Source organism: Sinocyclocheilus rhinocerous, unplaced genomic scaffold (genome assembly GCF_001515625.1).
Source record: "Sinocyclocheilus rhinocerous isolate Xijiao unplaced genomic scaffold, SAMN03320098_v1.1 scaffold185, whole genome shotgun sequence".
Taxonomy (NCBI): domain Eukaryota; kingdom Metazoa; phylum Chordata; class Actinopteri; order Cypriniformes; family Cyprinidae; genus Sinocyclocheilus; species Sinocyclocheilus rhinocerous.
This window is the reverse complement of record NW_015662163.1, coordinates 1,037,458-1,048,840: the sequence shown is the minus strand read 5'-3', so window position 1 is coordinate 1,048,840 and position 11,383 is coordinate 1,037,458. Positions and strand designations below refer to the sequence as shown.

Below are 11,383 nucleotides of genomic sequence, written 5' to 3'. Positions count from 1 at the left end.
AGCCAATGAAGATTGGGGAAGGCCTAGGTATAAGGAATTACAGTAGTCCAATCGTGATGTGATAAATGCATGAATAACTTTTTCCAAGTCTTGAAAGGAAAGTGTTGATTTAAGTCTAGAAATGATTCTCAATTGATAATAGCTGTTTTAAACAACTGAGCTAATTTGCTTTTCAAGGCAAAGCTCAGAGTCAAAATAACACCTACATTTTTTGCATGTGACTTAATCAATTTTAACACAACTACAACACAAAATACATACCACTAGGTAATAAAGTTGTTTTAAAAGTTCAAACATTACTTAATCTCATTAGTAGAAATTACGGGCATGGTATATTTAATAATACTATAATTATATACTATTGGGATATTATAGTACTGAATTTTATAGCATTGAAATGGCATATTTTATCAGCAAAATAAATATAGTAAAGTATATAAAAGTATATAAAATAAAAGAACAGGAAGACAAAAGAAGGGAACAATGTAAAAACAATAAACAAAACTGCCCTAAACTAAAAACAAATATATTGGGCATCAACAGGCACTCCAAAAAATAAGGTAAAAAAAAAGCACACACTACACTAAGATATCTTCAACTATTCTGATGCAATAGAACCTCAGTCAGGTGAATCAACTTCTGATAAGTGAGCTCATTGTTCAAAACACATGGCGAGCTGGACAGAAGCCGCTATTGTACACAGCATGCCATAGCAGGAGGGCGGTGTGAGATGAAATGCCTCGGAGAGGAGGATGCTGGGAACTCTGGTCTCTCTCCAGCAGGTTGTTAACGGGCACAGCGGGGTGATCCACCAACAGAAAGACTGTGTCACGCTCTCACTCAACCCCACACAAACACAGCGGGTGAAGCCTTTTCTGATCTGTGAGAGAAACGCGCTGGAGGACTCCGATCGAATTTTTCAAACTACAACGACTTCTGAGCATCGTCCTTGTGCTTCACCACAAACACTGACACAGTGACTCAGTGCTATGACATGACTAAGTGTACACAGGCACTGGACTGATGGTACCAGCAGTGGGTTTGTGAGATTAACACTGCTTCGAGATTATCTGTTTCTTCAGATATAACATTGAGTTCACAGAAAGCCCTGAGTAAGCCGCAAGTTGGCAAACCTTTGAAGTTAAGATGGGATAAATATTTTCTGCATTTCACAGAGATACAATAGAATGAAAATTACGGATGAACACATTGGTATCAGCCAATACTTATAAGGTTTTAAATGAGCTATTGGAGGCCTCTGTAATCTGATCATATTTTATCAGAATTTCCCCCAATTTAAACAGCATTTTCTTAAAAAAAAAGAAACAAATATTGACAAATATTATAGATCTATCCATCCATCCATCTATCTATCTATTAAATGAACCATCATATCAATTATCAGCTGTATCATAAATATTGTTATTTTCAGAATTTCCATATTGGTGTGTGCCTAACTATACACTATAAAATTAATGACAACTATATAAAGTAAAGCTTTTTACGGTGACAACAGTGTTTCTACATCATCCCCCCAGATTTCTAAACACAGGCAGTGTCTGTTACTCATTATGCTTCACCTTGACTGGCTAAATTGCAGGATCCTTAAAATAATTCTTCTGCAGCCAAATACAGAACTGCCAGGGAGGGAGCCACACATAAAAAAACTGCAACCGCCTTTAAATTTAGAGGACAGCTGCTTCCTCGCACTTGCCCAAATATCATGGTTTACAAAGGACATTCTGCCTTAACGACAGAGCCCAGCAAAGCAACGTAGCCCCTTTTAAGTGACCTAACCTTTTCATAAAATGTCAAGGAAAGACTAATAATCCAGTATAGCAGACTGGAAAAAGCCAGGAACCTTTGCCATGCTTTTACTGGGTCATCTTATCAAAACAGCACCAGCTTATTGATCATGGTAGACAGAACTAGGCAGACAGGAGGGCAAAGGCTGAGTGAGAGCTAACAGCATGTTGTGAGGTGATAATAAACACTTATGTTTTCCACTTCTTGGTTCAACTTGACGTTAACAGGTTGAGAAGCACCGAAGAGTAAACTCTTAAAACATCTGTTAAGAACAGACTGTCTTAAAAAGACCCTTTTACATTTGCTTTTATCTTTGGACTCTGAAAACAGGTGGTTAAAAGCTCTATTCTATGTCTCTGATTACAATGACAATTACAATTTATTCCTGTGATGGCAATGTTGAGTTTCCAACAGTCAATACTGCTATTATCAATGTTGAAAATAGTTGTGCTGATTAAAGGTATAGCTCACACAAAAATGAACATTTGCTGAAAATTTACTCACCATCAGTGAATGGGTGCCATCAGAATGAGAGTCCAATCAGCTGATAAAAACATCATAATAATCTACAAGTAATCGACACAACCATAGTCTATCAATTAACATCTTATGAAGTAAAAAAAACTACATATTTGTAATAAACAAATTCATTATTAAGAATCCATTGGTGAACAAGTGATGTAATGCTAAATTTTCCCAAATCTGTTCCGATAAAGAAACAAACTCATCTACATTTTGGATGATCTGATGGTGATTTGTGGAAACCATGATACGTTTTTAGTTATAATTTAATGAATAGAAATGTAAAATTAACAACTTATTTGAAATATATTTTTTTGATATCATCTTTGGACCCAAAACCATGAAATATAGGTGCTTAAAAGTTATATTCCAGGTCTATGATTACAATGGAAAAAACAAACAGCAGTTTCAGAGGAAAAAAACATTTATCCATTTATCTATATTAGCAAAGACGACAACCCCATCCAACCATAAACACGGTTGTTTGTCATTATGCTGTGCCAAATAAAATGCAATTTACCACACACTCAGGTGCAATCTGCCCCGTACCTCGTGCCAACTGGAGTATGGCACTCATCTATGCTAAATGCATCTTGAAATATGTTGATGTCAGCACAATACTTCCCACCGTCTGTCCTTGAGTGATTGACGCATCTTGCGCTTAGTGAAATTATCTGTGATCAATTTGGCAGGAATCTATCTGCAGCCAGCACGTTCTCCACAGGGACCAGCGGGCAGGCTCTGGCAACCCAACCCATTTAGCTGATGAGACCGGTGTGACATGGCTTACCTGCGTTACAGTAAACACAATCAAGCCTCATTCGTTCAGGGTTGCCCTTTTTGGATGACATTGATTTTTTCGGTTCTACATTTAGCTCAGATTATGGGGTTAATGCATCGTTAATGACTTGAAAACGGAAATGTAGCGCCTTCATCCCCTCCATCCATTCATTTATTCATTCGCTCATTAATCCCTTCCTCTTCACATCTCTATCTGTTATAAATAAATCCATTTATCACTTCAACCAAATGCATCAGTTAAAGCTGAAGGATGTAATTTTTGCACCACTAGTGGCAAAAAACAGAATTGCAGAAATAATGGATACATTCTTATCACCCTGTATTGTGCTGCAAAGTGGATTTCACAGACAATTAATTCATCCATTTTAGTGAGATTACAAATCTTAATGTACTTAATGTAAGTTCTGTCCAAGTGAATATCAACACATCACTTCACAGGAAGTGGTGAGTTTGACTAAAATAAACACGGTTAAACACGGCTTTTGATTACAATAATTAATCACAGTTTGCATGCAGTTGTCAGTGGGTATAAAGTGTACATACACTTTTTTTTTAAACAAACAATTACTATTATTCAGCAAGAAATAAAATCAGCAAGAAATATTTTTAAATAAATGCTGCTCTTTTTAACTTCCACGCTTTCCATAAAAAAACACAAGCAGCAAAACGGTTTTCAACATTAATTAGAATAGACATATTTATTGAGCACCAAAACAGCATATTAAAATGATTTCTGAAGGATCATGTGACACTGAAGACTAGAGTAATGATGCTGAAAATTCAGCTTTGCCATCACAGGAATAAATTACATTGAAAATGAATTAAAGCAATATTATTCACAATATTACTGTTTACAATTTTTTTTTTTTTGATGAAATAAATGCAGCCTTTGAGTGAGCATAGGAGATTTATTTCCAAAGCATTAAAAAAACATCAAACTTTTGAATGGTAGTGTATATCTAATATAACTAAAGATTTATTTTCAACTTAAACACAACAGATGTTTAGCACTCAATTTAGGCCTTTCCAATATGACAGATTATATCAATTAAATGTTTCATATTAATTAAATGTACAATAATAAATTACTCCATAATTCAACTTTAAAACAATGACTCTTTTCAAATAGTTTTCAAACAGACAACTCCCCTGTCTGCCATTGGTTGGACAAATAGATAGCCCCGCCCTAAACTCACCCCATTGGTTGGGATGGTCAAACGACCTACAAATAGTTGCCTCTTTATATTAAACTGGCATATGAAAAAGTAGACCCAGATTAACCTTGGGGAAAAAAACACACTTAAAGGGATAGTTCACCCAAAAATGAAAATTCTGTCATCATTTACTCACCCTCATGTCGTTCCAAACATGTATGAGTTGCTTTCTTATGTTGAACACAAAAGAAGATATTTTGAAGATTGCTGGTAATCAAACAGTTGGTGGTTGCTATTGACTTCCATAGTATTTTTTCTTCCTACTACGGAAGTCATTGAAGCTACTGACTTCCATAGTAGGAAAAAAAAAAATACCTCCAATTCACTGAAGTTTTTCACCTTGCCCAGAATGCCAAGTTTTATTGCATTCAATTTATTTGAAGGTAAGATCACGTCCCTCGCTCTGCGAATAAGCGCTGGTTCACATCACGGAGAAAACATCCAGTTATTATTTAATTTTGAAATAACCCGCTTCCCTCTCGTTTAAAGCATCTTGCAGTCTAATATTAAACCTATACCCATAGGGCTAAAGTTTCTATAAATATTCAAGTCCTCTTCCTCATGTGGGAAACAAAGGCGATGAATCATAGCTCATGTCTGTAATCTTGATTACATAAACTTGCATCCTCAACCGCTCAGCGACATGAGGCCACTGGTGATTTTAAGCATTTTGGCCAAGTTGTCAGTGCCAGTCTAGCCAAGCACCAATGAATCCTAATGCTACAGTTTGAATGACTCATAATACAGCCAGCAGTTTGTTTAAGCAGGCTCATTGATTAACAATAAAGTGCACGCTCATTCGCTCATTTTGTTAAACAAAGTGAAAAGATTCCCATCAAATGGGTCTAAATAGTTAATGCACAGTAATCACACATGAAATTAAAGCTAAAGTGTGTAATTTCAGCCCCACTGGCGTCACCAAACAGAACGGTGAAATTAGTGATTGTTTTCAAATAGACCACACTCCCTGTGCCTGCTGTTACTTAGAAAAAAACAACAACTTAGAATGAAACTTGCATTCTGAAAGATTTAGTATGTTTCCATTGTACATTGAACTCTGACCTCTAAAGATAAATGTTTCCTCGTGATATGAACCAGACATCATCATCTATGTTCGAACAAAAGAAAGTTTTCAGCAGAACTTGAGACTTTCATTAATATGTTGTTTTGTGCTTCCATCTTCTGGTAGAATGGTGTAATTGCAGCAAAAAAACTAATTTTATTTTGCAAATAAAAACCAAATGTCTTGAGGTGATACATAATGTGAGCATTCCTGGTTCACTAGGAGTTCAAATGTACATTTAATAACATTTAAAGTCAAAGCAACATTTAAAATAACCAAAAGAACATTCTGAAATAGACTTTAATCCCCCTTTAATCTATACTCCCACCCTGTAAAACCCACAGTGACAAAGTTCAAGTAAACAGCTAAGCAGATTGTTGCTGAGAAGGGTTTTCCATTGTTTATATGGCTGATCTATTATTCATGCTCAAAAACAATCTTGCTGTTTAGAAGTGATTGTGCTAACAGGAAAGATAAATATTTAATCAATAGCATCTGAGATTGAGTTGACCTAACGGGAATTGGGAACATCAACTACAGGACTGAAAAGAAAACTAGAGGACTAGAGAGGAGGGTGGAGAGTTTGTAGCTCTTACCAGCAGTTATAATCTGCACTGTCCATGGATGTTTGGCCATCAGCGCCTGATAAGATCTCCAAAGGCCCGCCATGTGACAAAGTCTAAAAAAAAACACCGGACTATAGAAATTACTTGCACTTAGTTATTGACAGATAAATGGTCAAACTTTTTTTTTAAATTTATGCAACATCATTTTATCAACAAATGCTTACCAATATTTGATCCCAAACTAGTTACTGATTAGTTATTAACCAAGATTTGCTTATAAATAAATAAAATATGAAAGGGAAATATTCTCTGATTTTCTGAAAAACAGCCCGTTTTAATGGAAAGAAAATCAGAAAGAGCTTTAAATGCCATGTATGTTTAAACTCACAAGGAATTTGCCTTAGAGACAGGAATTTCCAGTGAAAAAGTAGATTGCATTAAAGAAAATACAAAGTAAAAAAATTAAATATATAATAAAATATGAAAGGGAATTATTCTCTGATTTTCTGAAAAACAGCCTGTTTTAATGGGAGGTAGCAAAATCTGACAGGGTAGCACCTGTTTTTATAGTCTATGGGTAGCACAAATCGACAGAACACCGGCTCATAAGAGTCATTCATTTGTAACTCGCGTTGTACATTTTTGATTCATTAGAAGAATCGGTTCATAAGAGTCATTTAGCGTTGTACTGCATATTTTGCGCTGTCGATGTGGTGATTAGTAGAATCTCTTGTCAAATTTTAATAGGTTAAAGGGATAGTTCGCCTTCAGTTGCTGGTCCCCATTGACTTCCATAGTATGGAAAAAAAACACTATGCAAGTCAATGGGGACTAGAAGGTGAACTATCCTGATTTTATAAGGTTCAGTTGCACTCGTACAGTGATGAGAGTCTCGCGCTTTGGCTCAAAGGCACGTGCAGTGCGCGTGCCACAAATCATGATGAATTTTCAATTCCAATTCCAATAAAACGTTTTTATGTTTTACACAACCGGATAAGGACAATTCTGTTTCTCACAACGCAGAAATACAAGAATGTGTCATCCACTATACATGTTTATTTTCCTTTAATTAATCCAATTTGTCTCGTTGACTTCTCTCAAGTGCCTATACCAAGCTTACGTGACTAAAACTACTTTATTTTATAACTCTTGCACAGTCAGTTTTAACCAGTACGGAGACTAAAGTTAGAAGTGTAATCCTACCTTGTCACGCAAAGAGAAGTGATACAGTGCGTGTTAAAAAGATGTTGGCGTTGCTGAAATTAAAGCGGTAGGACTGCTGCTTTCAAAGACTCCAAAGTCAAAAGAGGAAGGGAAGTGACTTCCGAAGATGTGACTGAAGTTTAAACTCATTCAGTCTTGTTTGTACTTGTATCAGGACAACCTGAGAGATGTTTGATATAATTCATTTTACCCCAAAGTCAACGATATAACATGATGCTTGAGGTGGTATGAAGCAGCAAGCAAACGCTTCAAAACCTAACAGAATATTTCAAAATAAAAGTCCCGGTCAAGAATTTAACTATTGGAAAAAGTTTTTGGAGTTGATTTGAAAGTTTAAAACCCTCTTAAATGAAAATAATAATTTGAATAATTATAATTACCCCTATAAATAATTATGTGTACCTGGAATTGATTTTGAAAAAAGAAGGAAGAACTCTTTGGCTAGACTAATAAAATTGAGTGGACATACACTTGTTACACGTACATTTTTGCAATGTTTACAGGGAGAAAAAAGAATTAAGACAAGACTTAGGCACAAAATATTTTATTGCGCTATTTATACATACAGAAAAAAAACAGAAGTGGAATGGCTTACAACACTGGAGGTCAGTTGAAGCCTGTAAACAGATAACCCAGGCAAATCATACATATACAACAAAATAATTACAGTACACATCTCTGGAGAGAGAGAGAGAACTTAAATAAGAGAAATATTTCCCCCTTATAATAATGCATATTGCTGCCAATGTAGTTAAGTCTGAAGTCCATTACTGAGATTTGATTCAGAATAACATAACCAGGCCATAAAATCACTGTACGAAAAATAAAAACCAAATGTCAGTTCCAATTAGAAAATATACAAAGAAAAATAAGACATAAATGTGTCAATTTCATTATTTTATTTTGTCAAGTGGGACCAAATAGACAAAGTAATTTTTTAATAAATGCCATTGAAATAATGTGCAACTCTCCCCTTTAGGTGAGAATGTGATCAAATTGTTTGTTTACATAAATTTAAGTGCATCGCAGGTTGCTGTATGTGCATTTTGGCACTATTACTTTGATCAGGTTTAATAAAAAAATGCATTAGATGACACGTAACAGTGGAAGTTCAGGAGAAGCGCATGTTTTACTCTCTCTTTTGGTTTAATTTCTGCTAAAAGACCTCCAAAATGTTCTTCAATAATTGTTTCTAAACTTTTGTCAATGCAAATCAATCTGTCGTTGCCTCTCCTCAATCAGGCATGGCAAATAAACCAATGAAAAATAAATATACCTTATCTACATTTTAAAATTCAAGTATATAACAGAAAACTATAAACCTGATTTTGTTCCCCTCGGTGGCACTGTAGCGCTAAATACTAAAACCAATGATGAGGAAAATTATTCATTTGGACTTAAAACTGAATTTTCTATCAACAAGTCCCTTTTCAATATTTCATGAATTCCCCACATTTTTACACACACACACACACACACACTATGAAGTAGACTGATATATTGATTGGCACTTCACATCTGTATCACCATCAAGACACCAATCAATTTGGAAAAAAGGCAAAACAACAAAGTAAATGTAGACTAAACAACAGATGTATTGTTTATGAGCAGAATTGCAGCATTACAGTAAACAATGTTGTTTGACCCAAATCCTATTTTGTGCTTGGGCTACTATTAAAGGTAGTAACATTTATGCACAGCTGCTTTTAGCAAGGCTGCAATATTAAAAGCAGGTTAAATTGAAGCAGGCGTATGGAAATGTTTCTTTCACTTAGTATAAGATGTCAATTTGGTCAAGCACCTCAAATGCACATGTATGCCATATATGCTATACAAAGCAAATTAAGTCAAGACAACATGAAAACAGCTAACAAACATTGAGTATGTGCTGTGTTTGAAATCAATTATATATACTGTGTTTTATACAGTATAAACTGTATACTCAAACTACTGAAAAACAGTACAAGGTAGTTTGGTAGTATGCCATTGTAAACACACCCTTGAAGAAACTGTGGTATGTCCTTATTATTCCACTCTTATTAGTTCAAGTATTAATGAGAAATTCTCAAATTGTGATGGTCATGTGGGCATTTTAAGGAAAGCTAATGAACAGTAATCTCCAATGTTTGGGGGTCTGTTGATGCTTTGACCTGTATTGAGCATGGGCTCATTTGTAGCATGTAGTATTGCAAGCATCGACAGCAAGAGGTGGCTAAGGCTTATGCTTATATAGGGCAGGGCAATGGGTCCACAATCATATGAGATTAAGTGCTTAAATGTTCCCTTCTCTAATGCATGCAGATATAGTCGCTCACATAGGTCTTGATGAAATTCAGTAGTCCATCCCCTCATCACTTTCATACCAGTCTGAAGGAGCATCAGTCCCAAAGTAACGATCCCCAAAATTACCTGCAAAACAATTGCAATTACGATATATTTGGGGGGCCCATTTTTTTCTATATTTTTGTTAAAGGAGCAATTCACCCAAACATGAAAATTTGCTGAAACTCACACTCGGGCCATCCAAGACACAAATGAGAAATTTAGCATTACATCACTTGCTGACAAATGGATGTTCTGCAGTGAATGGGTGCCGTCAGAATTAGAGTTCAAAAAGCTGAAAAAAATATATCACAATCCACAAGTAATCCACATGGATCCAGTTCATCAATTTGAACTGCTTCCGGCAAAAATACAAGTCCTCTATTCTGCTTTCTCATCTCTGAATCAAACTACCAACACCAAAAACAGTCCAAAACAGTTTGAAATATGTCGGTGGATAATGGATATGGATGTGAGAGGACAACAGGGGATGGACTTTTTCGGAGATCATTTGTAAATTATTGTGATGTTTTTATTAGCCGTTTGGATTTCTGAAGGCATCCATTCAATGCAGAGAATTCACTGATGAGCAAATGATGTAATGCTAAATTTTTCCAAATCGGTTCTGATAAAGAAACAAACTCATCTAAATCTTAGATGGTCTGAGGTTAAGGGAATTTAAATTTTTGTGTGAACTATTCCTTTAATTAAACTGCTCTTACCAATCCCTGGAATGATGTGAAACTCATCATTGACCTTCTTGTCCACGGCAGTGGTGATGATGCGCACTTTGGGAAAGGCGTAGGCCACTGAGTGAACGCCCATCTCCGCCATGAGCAGAGAAAGCAGGAAGATCTTATCCTCCTGGACATCATGATCCTGGAACAGATGAGTTCGTGAATCACCCTGATTTAAACCTTACTGAGCACTAACTAATGTAGATATCAAGAGCTGGAAAACCACTGTACAAAAATAAACAGAATAAATAGATAAATAAATAAAATAATAAAATATAAAGTATATCACCGAGTTAGAATGGTGTGTGTAATGCAATGAAACATTTTTGGAATAAATGAATAATTTGGTATGTAATGTAATATAATATAGAGAGTTTAAATTTAATAAACACCCGGAGGAACCATAAAGTGCAACATATCTATATATTTCCAAGTAGCCATGTTGTTAACAGATAGAAGTACTGAACCAAGTCCAGACAGACACCCATATCCTATGTGAACTCTGCTTCCAAAAAGGGAGCAATTTGGTTAGGATTGTTTGTTTTTATGCAAGAGAGGTCAAAGATCATGTAGAAACTTGATTGTGTTGGGTGTTTGTTGAAACAGATCAGACCTAACAAGACCAGATCTGGTCTAGGGTTTACATATCCTATCACTCACATTACAGATTCAGCATAGTGAGATGCTGACATTTAGTTTACACATCTTAAAAGGATCCAAAATCTACTCCACAATGGCCAGGAAGTATAAAAATATATGTGCACAATTGGGAAATTTACTTCAAATGAAATAAATAGGACCTGTCTGCTGAGGTAACTTACAAGCAAGACTCTGACAGCCATGAGAGCTGCCGCTCCTGTAGACACAGTGCTGTCCATCAGGATAACGTAGTCCTCACTGATGTCCTTGGGCAAACGAAGGTAATGGAGCTGAGGAGGAAATTAGACCATAATAATACAAATTTATAGACTAAGCAATGATTTATGTGACATTACAGTGCAGAAAACACTAAACTTTTTAAACTAAAACCAGACATAAACAACCTTAAATTAAATAAGGACATCTAAGGAACTTTGAGATGAAAGAAATGCAAATGGAAAACACTACAGTTGAGTATGAGTTTTATAT

The 11,383-nt window shown here is 35.5% G+C and overlaps 2 protein-coding genes across 3 annotated transcripts in view; both read right to left on the bottom strand.

Moving 5' to 3' along the window:
- Positions 1-7,446, bottom strand: part of LOC107727637 (mitochondrial inner membrane protein MPV17) — a 30,481-nt gene extending 23,035 nt beyond the window's left edge. For both annotated transcript variants that reach the window (XM_016537576.1, XM_016537574.1), the window contains exons 1-2: positions 7,176-7,446; positions 6,003-6,085 (exon numbers count right to left, since the gene is read on the bottom strand). In XM_016537576.1, coding sequence (XP_016393062.1) covers positions 6,003-6,075 — 73 coding nt within the window. In that variant the 5' untranslated portion in view covers positions 6,076-6,085; positions 7,176-7,446. The remainder of the gene's footprint in view (positions 1-6,002; positions 6,086-7,175) is intronic.
- A 654-nt stretch (positions 7,447-8,100) lies between these two features.
- LOC107727570 (uridine-cytidine kinase-like 1) overlaps positions 8,101-11,383 on the bottom strand; it is a 26,927-nt gene continuing 23,644 nt past the window's right edge. Inside the window, exons 12-14 of the mRNA XM_016537469.1 lie at positions 11,077-11,184; positions 10,241-10,397; positions 8,101-9,605 (exon numbers count right to left, since the gene is read on the bottom strand). Coding sequence (XP_016392955.1) covers positions 9,529-9,605; positions 10,241-10,397; positions 11,077-11,184 — 342 coding nt within the window. The 3' untranslated portion in view covers positions 8,101-9,528. The remainder of the gene's footprint in view (positions 9,606-10,240; positions 10,398-11,076; positions 11,185-11,383) is intronic.